Source organism: Rhodnius prolixus, unplaced genomic scaffold (genome assembly GCF_049639745.1).
Source record: "Rhodnius prolixus isolate KJV_2025 unplaced genomic scaffold, Rpr scaffold_17, whole genome shotgun sequence".
NCBI classification, from domain to species: domain Eukaryota; kingdom Metazoa; phylum Arthropoda; class Insecta; order Hemiptera; family Reduviidae; genus Rhodnius; species Rhodnius prolixus.
In genome coordinates this window covers 2,909,896-2,927,355 of record NW_027411626.1, presented here as the reverse complement: position 1 = coordinate 2,927,355, position 17,460 = coordinate 2,909,896, and the positions used below count along the sequence as shown (strand labels likewise).

The window sequence follows — 17,460 nt, the reverse complement described above, 5'->3', positions numbered from 1 at the left end:
GTTGGTGGCTGTTCATAGTAGTCTCCACTGTTTTGTTCAACTTTATTTCCACATCAGTTTTTGATCAAGATGGAGGTTGAGTATCAGCCACAACTATTGCCGCTTCGTAGGAGATCTCGTTCTAAAAAAACCTATCCATGAGCAGTGCCATCATCCCCTTGCACTCATTTCAATGCTTTTTCCAAATAAATTGTTCTGAGAGTTTCATTGCCAAGATTCCAAAAAACTTTGACTGATCTAGATAAGTTTCTAGAGGGGATTGGCTTACCAAACCTCTAATTTTTGTCATGTTAAAATAAAGTATAAACAAACTAAAGTTAAAAATCAAATATGTTTCCGAAGATTCAAAGAAATGTTTACATTAAAATGTAGACAATTCTTATAATAAAAATTCGTGTAACAGTTATTTTTTTTTTTTATTTTTTTTTCCAGAAGTGAATTAGAATCGAATCGTGAAAAAGGCACTGCGCCCAATTCAATGTTTTGGGCTAATATGAACGTTGAAAGTACGTACTATTCACAAAATGAATGCGTATTGTTGAATTGGATGAATCATTTATTTGAATTCAAGCGTAATAAGTGGAATTCATTAGATAAAACATTATGCGTTCCACCAAGAACCATCACCAACTTCACCACAGATCTCAGAGATGGCGTGGTACTGACAGCAGTCACAACATACTTTTGTCCATATCTTATTCAAGAGTTCCAACATTTCTATTATAAGCCAGCTTCTGAAGCTGAGGTAAGCGGAAATATTGTATTTTTTGTTTTTGTTTTTGTTTAATTTCTTTGACTCTATTAGTAAGGGAAGAAGGCACTGGTGCAGATATTCGATTTCCTGATCCGTTTTGAGGTCCCTGAGTAAAACAATAATTAGATACAAAATAACATCTCTCTCTCTCTCTCTCTCTCACTCTCTCTCTCTCTCTGAAGGCGATGGTGGTTGGTAGTTCTAGATTAGTTAATGGCATCGATTTTAACAATATTTCTAGGATAAAAATTGGTAACATTGATCAACCTTATGTGGTGGATTCTGCTAAGTTTTTGGGGGTTACCTTCAATAGCACCTTAACTTGGCATAATCATGTGGGTGATGTTGTCAATAGAATGAACAAAGCTCTGTATCAACTGAAGTACCATAAAGAAATCTTGCCTGTGTCACTAAGAAAGCAGTTGGTTCAAACACTCATTCTCTCGCATGTAGATTATTGCTGTCTTGTTTATTTGGACCTGATTTCGGAACTGAATACAAGGATACAAAGAGCTCTAAACTCGGGTGTTCGTTTCATTTTTGATGTCAGGAGAGATGAACATATTACTCCTTATTACCATCGTCTGAACTGGCTAAATGTTGAATACAGAAGGCAATATTTTTTTGGTGCCTTTATTTATTTTCTGTTTAAAAATAGAGCGCCAGATTATCTGTATTCACTATTTAGTAGCAAAGAACAGTTGTACACGCCCACACCTAGGACTGCAACCTATCAAAATTCTTTTTATTTAAAAGCTTGCAAGTTATGAAACTCTCTTCCGATTGGTTTGCGTGCAAAGTCTGTCAATACGTTTAAACATCATTTATACGAACATCTTATCAAAAGTTATTTAAATCAGTAATTTATTATTAAAGTTATTATTATCATTACTATTATTACTTCTTTGTTCTAATTATTATCTTTATTTTGTCATTTTTTCCTCTACTTATTATCACTATCACTATTACTATTGTTATTAATGTTATTATTATCATTATATAATTATTATATTGTTATTTAAACTGTAAGCAGTAGACCAATTCTGTTCTTTTCAGTTAAAATTTTTATTTATGTATTGATTTGTGTATATATTTAAAAAGGAAATGGAATTTTAGTTTTCTTTTTTTGTTTTACTGTGTATATATTGTATACGTATATTAATTTGGCAGCAACTCAGAAGAGAAATTTTAGTTCATTAAATTTATGTATATACTTTTTGTTGTCCTTAAGGGACTAATGTCCCAGGACATTAATAAACGTATTTCTTTCTTTCTTTCTTTCACTCACCCATCTCTGTCTTTGTCTCTCTGTGTATTTATCGTTAATAAATAAATAAATCACCAATACTACAATAAATAATACTACTTTATATTTGATATTTCCGCTTAGATTCCACCAGAGAATGCCGAAGTAAGTTTTTTGGTCAAAAACTGATACCATTTTACTGAACAATTATTTTTTTTCCAGTTTTTAAAAATTTTTCGAGAAAAACGACTCCAACGCTAGTACAAAACAAACAAACTAGTACATTTTAGAATTATGAAATCTCGAAATGGAAAATTTTGACATGATTTGACAGTACTTACCTTTACCTGGAAAAAATGTTTCTAGAATTTTTCTCTCGAAAGAAAGAAAGAAAAAAAAATCCCAATTTTAATTTCAATTTACAAAATTTCCTCTTTTTTTACACACAAACAGTACCTTCACAATGCTGAATTATTGACTTCAGTTTGGTGGAATATACGTCTTGGTTTGGTGGTCACGCCGTTACATTTTAAAACATCTGACCAGATAACTATGATCATTATTGTAACACATCTGTACAATAATTTGAGGTATGTTTTATTTAAATATATTCATTTTATATTTTGTATTTATCTTATTTGTGTACTAGGTGTGGAAGAAAAGTAGTTAAACCAACAAGGTAGAGCGCGAACCAAGAACTCACCTACAGATGGTCCATTTCAAGAATCAGTCCCAAAAAAGGTTGAATGATACTCTATAATTTAAAAAAAAAAAAAAATCAATTATTATTCTACCACACCTAGTATTTAATTTAATTCTGTGTAATCAAATTAAAATTGTTATATCTTTTTTGTTACCCTCTCTCTCTATATCTTAAAAAAAAAAGGACTTATGTGCCAAGAAGTTCATTAAAACTGAGCACCAGTCTTTCAACATCGATTACCAGGAGGTTGATATTATCAAATCCATCGGATTCAAAGATTCGATTTTCTTTACATAAGATTGGCGATACAAATGATTGTTTTATGATTACAAAACCACAAAATACAATTACTATCCAACCGAAACAGAAAGTAGCGCTGGCCTTGTCGTATTCAGCTAAAAGATTGTTCAAAGTTAAATGTGAGTTCTTATTTATTTCTTTATTTTTCTAGTTTATCTCGTATAAGGAAAGAACATTTGAATTTAAAAAAAAAAAAAAAATACAAATTGTAAACATTAAGTAGCGTTTAATTTAAGAACAAATCAGTAAATTGTTATTTCCGGAAGGGGGATTTTGATCGCCAAAGTTTCAATCAGGACTCTTCTGTCTAATAATAAGAGGTTTTTTTGGGGAATATTTTTGTTCAAATGGAAGGCATCCAGCTGTATCCGACGGAAAGGCAGGACCGTCTACAGCAAAATTATGAAGAGTAATGAAAAATTGGTTTTTGGAGGATATCACTGAAAAAGACGAAGGATGCATAAGATAAGAAATGAATGGTTAATAGAAGTGATGGATGTAAGAGAGTCACATAATGGGGGAGCGCACCAACTAGGTGGTTAAATGGCATTTAAGAATGAGTGCTACCGGCTAGAAGAAAGAGAAGAAGATGGAATCCGAGAGGTGATGGTGGAGATTTGTCTTGGCCGAAAATGGTAACCATTAAAACCAGCGAGAGGCCGATATAAGTTAGGTTGTTCAAAAACTGAGAAACAGAAAACAGATTTTAATTACTTATGTAAAAATTCATTTTTAGGACTCGGTGAACTTCAAACAGATGTATCCTATAACCATTTCCTAACATATGGTTTAGGGAATATAAGAGGTACAACCATCTTTGGGTAAAATCAGGAACTAACTAGTGTAAAAGTGAGAAAGGTTATATCAACCCAAATTGTTAACTAAAACGTACATATTATTTAAATCATTGAGTGTCTTTTAATTCGTACTCAACTTTTTGACACCATTATAAGAGAAGTTTATAGGATTTTTGAATAAAACTCTACTATCATAAGAAATAATAAAAAAAAATTTTGATGGAAATTAGAAAGTAAATGATTGTGTTTTGTTAGGTGTGTTGGTTTTCTGTGGATCTTGTCTGGCTGGTAACTACGCTAACAATTTGGTATTTGAAGTAGAAGCTGAACCGAACAAGTTTGATTTACAATCACATTACGTCATTAATGTACCAATATACCGGACTGTGTTCATCAATCTTGAGTTGTTATCTCCCTACGAAACGACCGCCGTTTATGACATCTGGTACACAGAATATGAACCATTGCCTGGTAATCTGAATCATTATTCCTTATTCTTTTATAAAAAAAATAAGTAGTTTTAAAGAAAATAATTCTTAATTTTTTCGACCCAAGTATGTATAATATAGTTCATAGGCGCACCTAGGAGGTTCCCTAGGGGGAAGGCATTAAGGGTTGGTTCAAATCTTCCCCAAAATTCTGGTGTAGAAACTCCCATGACTGTCACTTCATTTCAATTATCAAGGCACTAACACTTCGATTTTCTCTAAACTTGGGATTTTTACTACTTTGTTAAGTTTTTAACCAACATTATACAGGAGCCCTTAGAAGGAAGCTTTTCCCTCTAAAAAAAAACTGCCCTTAAAGAAATTGTTCTAGAAAGAATTATGCAATAATATTTGAAGTAAACTCGGCATTTGGATGAGCAACTCTTATACAACTGCCCTGTCCGAATAGTTTTAGCTCTACATAGCAGATTACCAATATACATCACACAATAAACGAATTTTACAGCTAATTCAAGGTATCTTCCCGGAAGTGCCCTTAAATTGTACATTCCAGGAATATTTGTCCTAATAAAAAGTATATATTTGTAATCATTACACATAGTAAACTAAAATCGTAGGAGATAATCTAGAAAAAGATAGAAATAAAATCTATTCAGTTAAGTGTCGCTTTCGTTCAGCCGATCTCTTAATCTTATGGAAATTTAGTTCTACATTTTATTTTATTCATGTTTTTGGCTTCACTACTCCAGCATTTCGAAATGTCGTAAATAGTTCAGGTTCTCCCCTTGAGAGTACCAAAGGAATTCTGGGTCAGGGAGTTCCCATTTCATGTCACTTTTTGTTTTGAATATGCCCGGGCACTCCTGATATTTTCATCTTAAGTTATATTTCAGTTTGATTTACGATTAAAAGGGTTCCAGATATGTAGAAAAATTGTTATCCGGAAGTTTATTTAACTTTTGGTGTTTTGCTTGAACTTGAACTTATAGAGTTGCGACTTTTGAAGGTGGTCGCGTAATATGGACGGTGTTTCTAATTTCATTCACTTGCAGGTTTAAATTAAATGGCAGTCCAATCCAGAAACTCTATAGAGGTTGTACGCAATTATAAGTATTTAGGAATGAATTTAACTCCGAGTCTTGCACTGAATGTTCATTTAAAGGAAAAACTTGCTCTCTCTAAATTTAGCATTAATAGCTCATGGTCTGAAGTTGTTTGTAATAATAAAATTAGTTTAGATAATAAATATGAAATTTTTAATGCCACCACTAGATCAGTAATGTGTTATGCCTGTCAGATTTGGGGGTTCCAAGCCTTTGATGAAATAGAAAAGCTTCAAAGGTATTTTATAAAAAGATTGTTTGGACTTCCAAGAAATGTGCCTAATTATGCCTTGTATTTAGAGACGGGATTATCCCCATTGTATTTGTTTACATTGAAGCTGCACATTAATTATATCATTAGAGTGCTCGAACTACCACCTGACAGACTACCACTGATGTTGGCAAAAGAAATAATTAGCAGGAAAATTTATTGGTTTAAAGAATGGATACATATATCAAATAAACACAACTGGTCAATCAATTTAGAAAATTTAACAAGTAGTAATGTCCGAGAAAGTTTAAATTTTATCCTTAACCAAATTGAATATGAATTTAAACAGCAATTTTTAATTAAAGCTCAATCCGCTATCTACCATACATTGTACTCCCAACTCACTTATAATTTAAACAATAGTTATTTAAAGTTAAATAATTTTGAACATATCAAATTTTGCGTTAAAATTAGAACTGAGTCATTGCCATTAAATTATAAACCCTGGTTAAAAGACAGTAATTTTGTTTGTTCCTTGTGCAATCTAAATGCTACTGAAGACACGTTTCATTTTCTAGCAGTGTGTCCAATTTTAAAAGAATTTAGATTAACCTGTTTTAACAGGAGCCAATTGGACAATGAACAATGTTTATTTTATTTAAATGGCGGAGACTGGATGGGTTTGGTTAAGTTCGTTGCTGCGGCATCCTCCTACAGAGATTTTTTAGTTAAAGAATTTAATTTTTAGTTAGAAAGGGAATATTATTATTAGTGTAACGAGTATGTCTTTTTGTTCATAGTATTTATTTCTTATAATTTGTCATTATTTTGTCCTATTTTTCTTTGTTTTTTATAATTTCTAGTTGGATAACAGCTTGACAGACGGTCGAAAGATCATTGTCTAGTGATGTTTTTTGTATATTTCTGTATGTACTTGAATATGTAAATCAATAAACGTCTTTATTCATTCATTCATTCAGTCCAATCCAGAAACTACTTAGATAATTAATTGTTAATTATTACTACAAGAGAGAATCGTATATAAGGGTTCACTCGAGATTATATTTATTTATTTATTTTACAGGTAAAGTGATTATCTACAAGTGGAGTAAAATAAAAGATGTGAAAATTCCCAGGATGTTATACGTCGGATGTTCCTCCATAAATGTGCCAGGCTTGCATACCAAATCGACAGTGTTGCCTATAGTGGTGGCGAGTTTCTCCTTGAGTGTCAACTGCTTCTGGCTGATTTTCTCTAACGAGAGGCTCGGAGATTTTATTGTTAAGGTACAAAATTAGTAATTTGTGGTTCGAGGGCGGATAGTGATTTCGTTTAAACTTTTTTATACTAATTTATGTGTTTAGCTTATTTATGCTTAAGGGAAATTAGCCAGATTCCTATGATTTTAATGGAAAAGATATCTGTTTAGATATGGGTCAGAAATAAATCTGGTATGTTGTTTTATGCTAAATTGGTGGATTACTTTTCATTGAAGACTGGATACCCAAACATTGTCGAATAAACATGTAGTTGAAAAGATGATTGGTAGTTCTATGCTGGGTAATATACAATAAGAGCAATAATAAACGGATAAGAACCATATGAAAAAGCAGAGTATCTGACTTTCCGATGTCCTAAGCAGCCAAATAACAATGGGAGATAGCCTTCTTCCTCATCACAAACTCTCTAAAGGAAGGTCTGGAATGAGTTTCCAATTTGTAGAGATGTCTTGTGAAACCAAAACAGCCCCCGGCAAGGAAAAACGACCAGGGTCCTTGAGAGTGACTCGTGGAAGACATAGCAACATCCTGAGCTCTATAATTTCATCGTCTACCTAGTGAACTCAGCGTCTAGGATGAATAGTGTAGCATTATGTGCCCAGTTGGGTTAGTAGAGGAAGTCTTGTGAGTAGGCAACATCGGATACTTAATCGGCAGTTTCCAAAGCATTTATCATCAGTGAAAAATGAAGTACTAAAATCTTTACGAATGAAAACATAGTTGATTGTCGGAGTTTTCCGCAAACTTATATTGTTTATTCAGATAAAATATTTTTTAAAAAAAGATAAGATGATTCATTATAATTATTATTATAATTCATTTTCTCTCCAGTTAACACTGACTCCTCGCTACGATTATGATCATGAAGTTTTCAACGTGAAACTGCCATCCGAAGAGTGTATCCGTGTACCGACGACCATGTGCTCGGCCACTTGTCCTCGTCTAGTTCATATCAACGTATTGGCAAGGAATGCTCGTTTCTGGGAAGCAATCAAGACAATGTTGTTCTTCACGCTGTCTGATAAAGAAAAGAAGTTTTGGAACACTCATCTTGGTAAATAAAGATTTGCAATAATTTAAAGAGTTTATACGTATAATGCAGGCAGAACTTCGGCACTTTTTTAGTGAAAAAAAGTTATATGTGTGTGTTCACAATAGATTTTTCTAAAAAAAAAGAAATGATTTATTTTTACCATCTTTTTGTTAAAGACTATTTCACCATTTTGGAATTTTGTATTCTTGCATAGACAATTATAATTGTGATTTCAGAGACAACAATTGGCTTGAAATTGATTAAGTGGATGATAAGTAAGATAAAAGATTCTGGCTGCAAGAAAATGGCAGATATTTTTGATTCTAAAGTTACCTTCAAGTTGAAATGCGACACAGATAAAGTAGAAGTATACAACAAGTTGACAATAAACGGTAAGCAAATTAAGCAGTTTTTCATCGTTTTTCAAGGTGTGTCAACCTCTGCGGCTTTTTTTTTTCAGTGCACTGCCCGGCCTTCGGACAATCTTCTGTCCACTGTCAATAATCGGACAGTGTGCTATAAGAAGCTTCTAGGGAAAAAAAGAAGAAAAAAAAATCTAAGGGCTAAACAGTTGGATTCGAACCTAGGATCTCCACTTGGGAGTCCAGTTTGCTAACTATCCTTCCACCATTGAGCAATTTATAGTTCTTATTGTTAAAATAGGTGTAAATATTCTCTCTTACAAAAAGCTTTTACAGGGCTAAAAGTTTATCCGTGAAAATTGATTATCGAAACTGGTTTTCTAGAAAATAAGTTTACATTTTAGTACATTGTCATTGTTAAAAATTAGAATGTATTGTCAAATTTCAGAATTCTAAGAAAATCCAGTCGTCCAAGTTAATTGTCATTGTTAAAAATTAGAATGTATTGTCAAATTTCAGAATTCTAAGAAAATCCAGTCGTCCAAGTTAATTGTCATTGTTAAAAATTAGAATGTATTGTCAAATTTCAGAATTCTAAGAAAATCCAGTCGTCCAAGTTAATTGTCATTGTTAAAAATTAGAATGTATTGTCAAATTTCAGAATTCTAAGAAAATCCAGTCGTCCCAAACTGGAGTTTTTACTGAGTTTTTTTTCTCAATTTTATCATGCCTGTTTATTGGTATCCCTGACCGGTTTCGGACTTTCATCATCCATTATCAGAGGTAGAATAAATCTGTTTAGCGTTGACTGGAGAGGATTTTTGACTTCAATCATGTTTCATGCCTCACGCTAAAGAGGTGCTTCTAGTCAGTGCTTCGTGACTCCTTCTTACAGAAATGCCTACAGAAAACTAACTGTTTATTACTAAGAAATCTCGTCAATCGAGCGGTTGCGGTATGAAACCTTTGGATGGTTAAGACCTAAGGAGTTAGTAGCGCTAAAAAAGAACTAGTAGGGAAAGTGCTCAACATCTTTAGCAGGGCAGGGTTCTTGTTCTAGAACTAAGAAGGGGGCTGGCACAAGTCTCTGCGGGGCCGTGGGGCGTAGGTCCCGTCCCATCAGCTATTCTATTCTATTTATTCTAAGAAATCTCGTGAATGGACGAGTTCTCATAAGTAGCTCATGTTATTTTTAAGAATCATTTCAGTAATTTATTGTTGTAATTAATGACAGACGTTAATTTTAAGTTACTATATTATTTAATTACGTAAGTGTAATTTATGTAGAGTCTTATGAATGGTAATAGATTTAAAAAAAAAAAAAAAAATCCATTCATACCTATTACCTTTAAAAAAAGAAGTAAATTTGAAAAATTATTCTTTTGTTTTTAAATTTACGGTAATTATGTAAACATTTATTGTTTTCCTTAGTTTCTGTAAATAACTTAAGTGAATATTTATTGTATTTTTTAATCGTATGGTAAAAACAATGCGTTGCGTAATGCACATAATTTATTGCGTAATAAGACTTGATTTAATTGATAGAACATTTTTTTATTAATATAATATAATAAATTAATGAAATTACTAATTCATAAGTTTATTTTTTAATTAAAGAATATTAAATAGAACAGATATTTGATTTGAAGATTTCACCGACAAGTTTCTAGGACATGAAAGTCTAAAAGTAATTAGGCAGACCAAAATGTTCAGAATTCATATTCTTCAATGTGCCAAAAACTTAATTTAGTCTCAAGTCATGACATAACAAAATTATAAAATAACAAAAAATAATAATATTTTCCAGATGTTCACGCTGACACTACAATAGCAATCCCTCTGCACGTTAGATCTGATGCGACTAGCTCATTTACAGCCCTATTGGAGATGATCTCTGAAGATGAAGCCGAAGTGAGGATCTATAAAGTCGATTTTGAATTGCAAGCGCCCTTAAATCAATCAAAGAAGGCGTGAAATATACTTTTTTAGTTAATCAGTGTTCCCTTTTTTTTAAAAAAAAAAAGTTAACCAATCATAATGTGAAAGAAAAATATTGGTTGTTTTTTTAATTTCTACATTTAAGTGTAAAAATTATGTATTGATTTTTGGTTACATTTGAATAAGTAAATACTTTGTCTTCGCGGCCCCTGGGTCAACAGTACTCGTTCAAGTTCCCTTTGCTACCCCAAAGTGTGCGCTTACAACGTTAATTAAAATAAGAATATAAATTTTCCCTTAAGAGTTAGGATGCTGTAATTCCTAAAAGGAGTTATCCCCCATTTATGTATGACCCCCCTCTTAAAATATTTTCAACTAATTGTATATGAAAATGGCCCAGTATAAAAAGGGTCTATGACATCTAATAAATTCTAAACAATAATAATGAAAATTTAATGAAGTAAAATATAATTGTTATTGTTATAATGTTTAAATAAAAGAAATAAGCTTCATCCGTTTTTTAGTTTTTTGTGTTGTTTACGCACAACCTGTTTTATAAAAACCACTTTTTCGTAATTAGGAAACCTTTAGAAGGTTATTTCCTGATGAGAGAATTTGGCATAAAGCAGTTATTACCTTCCCTACCTAATTAGAGAATGTAAATAACATGCACATACAAAATGAATATAAAAGATGCCCGTTTTTCACAGTGTTTGATTAGCTAAATGAAGGTCATCTGTTATTGATAACTTAATGTTTTGTTCTTAATTAACAACACGTTAAAAGATGATGTAATGGTGCATTAGATTAACTGGGGAGCGATTAAAACTTGTTCCTGCAACAATGGATCTTCAACGCTGACAAGGTCAAAGTAAAAATAATAACAGAAAAGTGAAATGGGATTGTGATCATAAAGCGTTGTAACATATATATTGGGATGCAACGATTGTTTGGTAATTATTCCAATTGGAATAGACTAACTAGTTAATTTGATTTTGAAGAATCATCACTTGCTTCCTTTTTCTACATTCTTCCTTCTGGAAGATATTATTTTGAGAACATGAATTCAGAAGAGTTTCGACAGTTCGGGAAACGGTCAGTGGATTATGTTGCCGATTATTTAGACAACATTCGTGACAGGTATTTATTTATAATTTTAATTATTAGTTTACTAGAACTAATTTTAATTAATACTACAAAAATTTTGATTAAAAAAACAAGTTTTTTTCGAACTTTGAGGCCTTTAAAAACAAGTATTTCCAGTTCAGAATTTGCTCGAAAAACTGTGCCAAAAATAGAGCTTAACGCCTGGGGAAAAATGATTGGAGAACTGGAAGGAAGCATACGGTGCCAGGGTGCAAGATATTCCAGACTGTTGCTCTTGTCTCTTCTGAGATTAATCCAATATATGTAGATGGCATTTGCAACCTAGATCGAAGTAGTGATTTTATTTAGTCTTTGTGTAGTGATTTCATACGAATCTTTTACTGGATAAATTTTTCTCGGAACCTCAATTTAGGGTACTCTTCTTAAAAAGGGTTTGGGTAGATGCCATTTAAAGTGTCAATAATTAAATATATAAGTTGGAATTTTGAGAACAATTGAAAAAGAAAGTCGAGTTTTTTTACTTTGTTCAGGCCTGTGCTTGCGGAAGTAAAGCCAGGATACTTGCACAAATTGCTGCCGAAAGAGATGCCAACTACACCAGATCATTGGACACAGATACTTCCGGATGTTGAGAATTTAATAATGCCTGGAGTAAGTAACTATGAATACCAGCATTATCTGTAATCAATGATGTTTTATTAGATAAATATCCATCAAAGTTTGAAACTAATTTTTTTAATTAGATAACTCATTGGCATTCACCAAAATTCAATGCTTTCTATCCAACGGGCAGTTCATATCCAAGTATTATTGGGGAAATGTTAAGTGCAGCTATAGGATGTATAGGATTCAATTGGGTTAGTTTTCATTTTTTTCAATAATTTATAATAATTTCTCTTACAACAAAATAGGTAAGATAAAGTAAAAGCGATTGTTCAGAATTCTTATGGTTGCGAGTTTTGACGCGAAATATTGTGATTTGAGGTCCGCTGAATCCGAAACAAAATAAAAACGAAAGTTTTTTGTAAACTGGTCTGAAGAAAGTTTGGTCGGACATCAAAAATTTACAAGTTCAAACTTGTAATTTCGTTTTAGTAAACATTTCTTACACTGATTGTCTCAAAACGGATATTTCGAAATCTAAACACTGCACGATTATCAGAGAATTATAACTGGTGTAGATTTTACAAAAATATAAATTTTTATTAATGATTATTTAGATGGCCAGTCCAGCGTGTACAGAACTGGAAGTTATAGTACTGGATTGGCTCGCCAAAGCGTTAGGTTTACCTGAATGTTATCTTAATACTTCAGATGGTCCCGGAGGCGGAATTATACAGGTATGAAATTTAGTTACTCGCTTGAGATAATTTTGTATTTATGGTATTTTTAAAATCCTCATTTTTTTTTTGTTTGTATTTTTTTTCACCCAAGGGTTCTGCTAGCGAAGCTACATTAGTCGCATTATTGGTGGCGAAAGAGAAAACAGTGGACTATGTAAAAGAATTCCATCCAGAAAAAAGAGAAGCGGATATTAAGGGTCGTTTGGTGGCTTATGCTTCCGGTTGGTACCATAAAATACATGGTTAAAACTGGGGTGTATGGTTCTAACCTGTCAAAATAAAACCTCTTTGTTTTGCCTCCTTTAAAAAAAATATATTTACATTTCTTCTAGAACAGCAGTTCCCAATCTTTTTTCATTAGTGTACCCCTAACATATAATATATTTATATATATAATATACAATAAATAAATAAAAAAATCGTATTCTTGATTTTACGTATTGTAACTTTAAATTAACATCAAATCAATCTGAATATCGGTATCGAATAATTCGATATTATATTAGTATCGAAAAAATACTGCAGTATCGAATGAGTACGTAATTCTTGTCAATTTATTTGTTATTCAGTTTTATTATAATAATTTTGTAATTAAGTTGTAGGAATCATTTATTATATAATTTTTTTTCTCATTAATAATATATCTGTATAATTTTTATATCTTCCGCCATAATACCTTTTTTTTTTTGCGTACCCCTAAACTATCTCTTGTTTACTTTTGTGGAGGATTAAATGTGATAAAAAAAAAAAACCGAGTTCGAAGAAAATTCCTCGTTACTGAAATGAATGAATTTCTGTTTCTATTTTACAGACCAATCGAACTCATCCGTCGAGAAATCAAGTCTGCATGCTTCCATCACAATAAGACTTTTACCAGCCGATGAAAATGGCTCTCTACGAGGAAGTACTCTGGTGGAAGCCATTGATAAAGATATTAAAGAAGGATTGATACCGTGTTGTGTAAAAACTCTTTTTTTTTCCTATTCCTGTTTACTGTAAACTGTGTTTTATTTAAATATAAACTAATTAATTTTATTTCTAGGTAATAGCAACACTAGGCAGCACTGGTACATGCGCTTTTGATCGTCTAGATGAACTTGGCGTAATTTGCAATGAGAAAAATATTTGGTTGCATGTAGATGCAGCTTATGCAGGTGAATCATTAAAAATAAAACAGCTGTGAACCTTATACTCACCCTCTCTTACAATTTTCTTACTACTGCAGTTTATAAAATCAAAGATGATGTTATGTGTAAGGTGACGTGTTTATTTATTCCTTCATCCCCCTCAATTATGAATAAAAACTTAACACTATTCACAGGTTCAGCTTGTATTTGCCCTGAATACAGACAAATGTTAAATGGAATCCAGTATGCTGACAGTTTTGACATTAATCCGCATAAATGGCTACTAGTGAATTTTGATTGTTCTACCATGTGGTTAGTATTATAATGATAAGTGTAGAATGTACAGCCTTTTAGATATATCTTTCCCAGCAACACTCATATATTTTGTATCTATACTTAGGGTTGATTCATCTTACAAATATCGATATATCGAGATTACTGACAATCAAATTTTTCGATTCTTTTAGGCATTTTGCTTGCAATTACAATTCGTGTTTCTTATTTTACAATAAATCAATCACCAACTCACTCGTTTTACTAAAAATTCTTATATATTATATAATTATTTTACTTTTTTCTTTGTTTTTTTGTTTTCAGGTTTAAAGATACAACACCACTTATTAGTGCGTTCAGTGTGGATAGAATTTATTTAAAACATGATCATGAAAAACAAAACAATCTTGCTCCTGATTTTAGAGTAAGCATGCTAAAATTCTTGAGTTTCAGATTTTAAGCAACTATCCTTTCCGGACCGAATTATTATACAGAAAAAGTGCAGACAAAAATGTAAAAAATCACGACTTGTGCTGCCTCAACAGACATGAAAGAAAACTAAAATGATGCCAATTGTATCATTTGGCCAAAATTAAGCATTAAATTTTAAACTAGTGATGCCATATGGTATCATCGAACTGGAAAGGGTTAAAAAAAGTATATAATTTAATATTTCTGAACTATTTCTTCGTTTTAAAATAATAAAACGTTTATATTTACATCAGAAATTTTTTATTAAAAACTTGATTTGTGGAAGAGAGAAAGGTGGTTGGACTTTCCTCTTTAAGTGCCTTTTCAATATGACCCAATAAATTAAAATTTGATAAAATGTTTACTTTTTTAATTTAAAATAATTATTATTATTGAATAGATTATTCAGTATTTAGGAAAACGATTTCTTTTAAACGCTACAACTGTCCAAAAGTACTCGTACTTGAAAAAGAACATCTCATGCTGTTTAGCGGCGAATGGTTGAACTAATTGTTTCTAGTAGTTCTAACCTGTCAAAATAAAACCTCTTTGTTTTGCCCCTTTTTTTTTTAAAAAAAAAAATATTTACATTTCTTCTAGAAAGTGGATAGGTGGATTCCTCTAATGGGCCATTTTTATTTTATGTACGGTTCTATCTCTTGTTTACTTTTGAGGAGGATTAATTGTGAAAAAAAATCCTCGTTAGATTTTCTGAAAAATGATTCCTACGATTTTCCGTATATTTCGAACATAATTACATTTATATTGATTTATAATTTTTATTTGAATATATTATGTAGAATAGTTCATTTTAGTGCAGTTCTCAGGTAGTGGTCTGAGGTAGGCTTCTCTGTAAGGTTTTACCATAATTTAGGGTTTTACCGAACTTCAAAGTAAAACGCTGGTAAGAAATTAATATAACTTTTAAAGTTCAGATATTTGAAGAAAATGTTTTAGTTAAAACCTTGGAAATAGTAGCAAGAGAAAATCCTGTGAGCATAAATATATTTAGATTCGTTTTTATTTTTAATTTCCAGCACTGGCAGATACCATTAGGTCGTAGATTTCGAGCATTGAAATTGTGGTTCACTTTACGATTGTACGGCTTGTCTGGTTTGCAATCACATATCAGAAATCAATGTTCGTTGGCACAATATTTCGAAACTTTAGTCAGAAATGATGCGCTGTTTGAGATAGTTCGACCAGCCACACTTGGTTTAGTTTGTTTTAGAGCTAAGGTAAGTTGTGAATTTTGTTTATGCTGAATTTGGTTAGATTTTTAAAAACAATTTATTATACTTTCAGGGTGAAGATAGTTTCAGCATACAACTCTTAGATAGATTAAACAAAGACGGAAATCTATACATGGTAGCCGCTCATGTTGATGGTAAATACGTCCTTAGATATTGCGTTTGTAGCCGGCTAACGGAACCTAATGATGTAGAATCATCGTGGGCGTTAATCACCAAGACAGCAAGACACTTATTGAAAGAGAATGAAAAGGCTGCTAAAGGTGTTCTATTTCTTGGCGGAGAATCAGTATCTGAGAAGAAATCCAAAACTATTTGTACCAAAGATGAACATGTTAAAACGGAAATTGTTTCTAACTAGTAATTCAAGTTTATCAACAAAAATTATCAATTTTAGTGAGGGGGGTAAATGTCCATTAATATTTTGTATAATTATGGTGCGGTACGTGTATTTTTTTTAAAAAAAAGAAACAAGGCTATGTGAAAAAGGGATTTGAGGGATCAAATTTCAGAGTACGTAAAATCCATTCCAAAATAAAAAAAAAGGTTTGTTTATTTTAATTTTTTTGTAGGGCACAAATTCTGTTGTCGACACGCTTCAAGAGACATTTATCGCACACATCGTGTTTTAGACTTTGTCAATTTTTGTTTCGATTATTATTGCAATTAGATGTCATGTACCCTAGTGTCAAGCTATATTACCTACATATAATGTCAAAAGAACTTGAGCAACAATCTAAGCAAGCTGGTTATATATATATATGTTTCATTATAATATTAGTGGGATATTATTTTTATATGAGGATTCTAAGAATAAAATAAAGGTTACGTGTTATTTTTCTTATTTTTTCATCCTTTTTTTTTTTTACATTGAGTATGTTCTTAAAGCAAAATGAAATATATGTCCACTTTTAGAAATGTTATTCAAATGTGTCCAGTTTTAAATTAAAAAAAAAAAAAGGTTTGTTTTCCTATTTATTATTGTAAATACAAAACCTTGTCAAATATTTCAAGTATATGCTGATTATGAAGGCAGTTGTTAGTCGCCAATACACTTTTCGATAAATCGATAAAAGTTGGTGTTGCGATGATGGCAAGATCGTCATAGCAAATTTTTTTTTTTTTTTACAAAACTCGTTTTTTTTTGTTCAGTAGTAATACAATTGATCAAGCAATCATTTTTAAATAATGATTATAAAGATTCATTTAATGCGGTAATTTTAGCACAAGTTATCAGCTTAATTGTACTAAAATTTATTGTCTATAATGTAACACGAAGTGATGTTGGTATTACTAAGTAAAAAAAAAAACAGTTCAAGGTACAAATTGAATGAAGTTCTATCGTTGACGTACGCTAACAGCTGTGATACAACTTAAATATATTTATTTCGTTGTACGTACCTAACTCGAAGCATCATCGTTCTTCAATGAATCCTTATATTTCAAAACAGTATTTAAAAAAAAGTAAATGATTAAATAGAAAAGGATTGGGAAATCAAATAAATATTTTATGGAAAAAACTATTGTTTCTCTTTTTAAAGCCAAAAATAAAATTAAGTATATATTTTGTTACACTTTTTCATAATTTTTTTTTTTTCCTTTTTCCACTTTTCTCTTTTTAAATACAGATTTCATTTATTTATATTTACATTAAAATATTTTATTTTTTAAATTATATCTATTATACAATAGTTAAAATTTTTTTTCAGCTT

General features: G+C 31.3%; 2 protein-coding genes and 1 long non-coding RNA gene across 6 annotated transcripts in view; 2 read left to right on the top strand and 1 right to left on the bottom strand.

Moving 5' to 3' along the window:
* LOC141459627 (cilia- and flagella-associated protein 47-like) overlaps nucleotides 1-10,689 on the top strand; it is a 78,727-nt gene extending 68,038 nt beyond the window's left edge. The window contains exons 28-35 of one of the 3 annotated variants that reach the window (XM_074138881.1): nucleotides 433-745; nucleotides 2,454-2,590; nucleotides 2,887-3,122; nucleotides 4,056-4,271; nucleotides 6,648-6,850; nucleotides 7,676-7,898; nucleotides 8,114-8,269; nucleotides 10,047-10,689. In XM_074138881.1, coding sequence (XP_073994982.1) covers nucleotides 433-745; nucleotides 2,454-2,590; nucleotides 2,887-3,122; nucleotides 4,056-4,271; nucleotides 6,648-6,850; nucleotides 7,676-7,898; nucleotides 8,114-8,269; nucleotides 10,047-10,213 — 1,651 coding nt within the window. In that variant the 3' untranslated portion in view covers nucleotides 10,214-10,689. Of the gene's footprint in view, nucleotides 1-432; nucleotides 746-2,453; nucleotides 2,591-2,886; nucleotides 3,123-4,055; nucleotides 4,272-6,647; nucleotides 6,851-7,675; nucleotides 7,899-8,113; nucleotides 8,270-8,337; nucleotides 9,515-10,046 lie in introns of those variants that run through there. The other 2 variants (XM_074138882.1, XM_074138884.1) reach the window with 2 other exon arrangements.
* A 492-nt stretch (nucleotides 10,690-11,181) lies between these two features.
* LOC141459643 (3,4-dihydroxyphenylacetaldehyde synthase 2-like) lies at nucleotides 11,182-16,583 on the top strand. 2 transcript variants are annotated; one of them, XM_074138948.1, is made up of 11 exons: nucleotides 11,182-11,317; nucleotides 11,815-11,935; nucleotides 12,028-12,141; nucleotides 12,505-12,624; nucleotides 12,719-12,848; nucleotides 13,439-13,587; nucleotides 13,670-13,781; nucleotides 13,949-14,066; nucleotides 14,352-14,451; nucleotides 15,536-15,736; nucleotides 15,804-16,461. In XM_074138948.1, exons 1-11 carry the CDS (start codon nucleotides 11,238-11,240, stop codon nucleotides 16,107-16,109), a joined length of 1,551 nt encoding a protein of 516 aa, XP_073995049.1. In that variant the 5' UTR covers nucleotides 11,182-11,237; the 3' UTR covers nucleotides 16,110-16,461. The 2 variants fall into 2 exon arrangements, with proteins under 2 accessions (XP_073995049.1, XP_073995050.1); XM_074138949.1 differs by lacking the exon at nucleotides 12,028-12,141 and having other exon boundaries at nucleotides 15,804-16,583.
* On the bottom strand, nucleotides 11,196-13,964 carry LOC141459651 (uncharacterized). Its single transcript, XR_012461569.1, has 2 exons — nucleotides 13,824-13,964; nucleotides 11,196-11,962 (listed from the first exon to the last, which is right to left on the bottom strand). It is a non-coding gene; the product is annotated as an uncharacterized lncRNA (long non-coding RNA).
* Nucleotides 16,584-17,460: the final 877 nt, after the last annotated feature.

Bases quoted from the DNA above. Each gene is read 5' to 3' on its own strand.
- LOC141459643 (XM_074138948.1), top strand. From the start codon at position 11,238: ATGAATTCAGAAGAGTTTCGACAGTTCGGGAAACGGTCAGTGGATTAT. The intron at 11,936-12,027 runs GTAAGTAACTAT...TTTTTTAATTAG, and splicing joins AGAATTTAATAATGCCTGGA to ATAACTCATTGGCATTCACC. The intron at 13,782-13,948 runs GTGAATCATTAA...CACTATTCACAG, and splicing joins TGTAGATGCAGCTTATGCAG to GTTCAGCTTGTATTTGCCCT.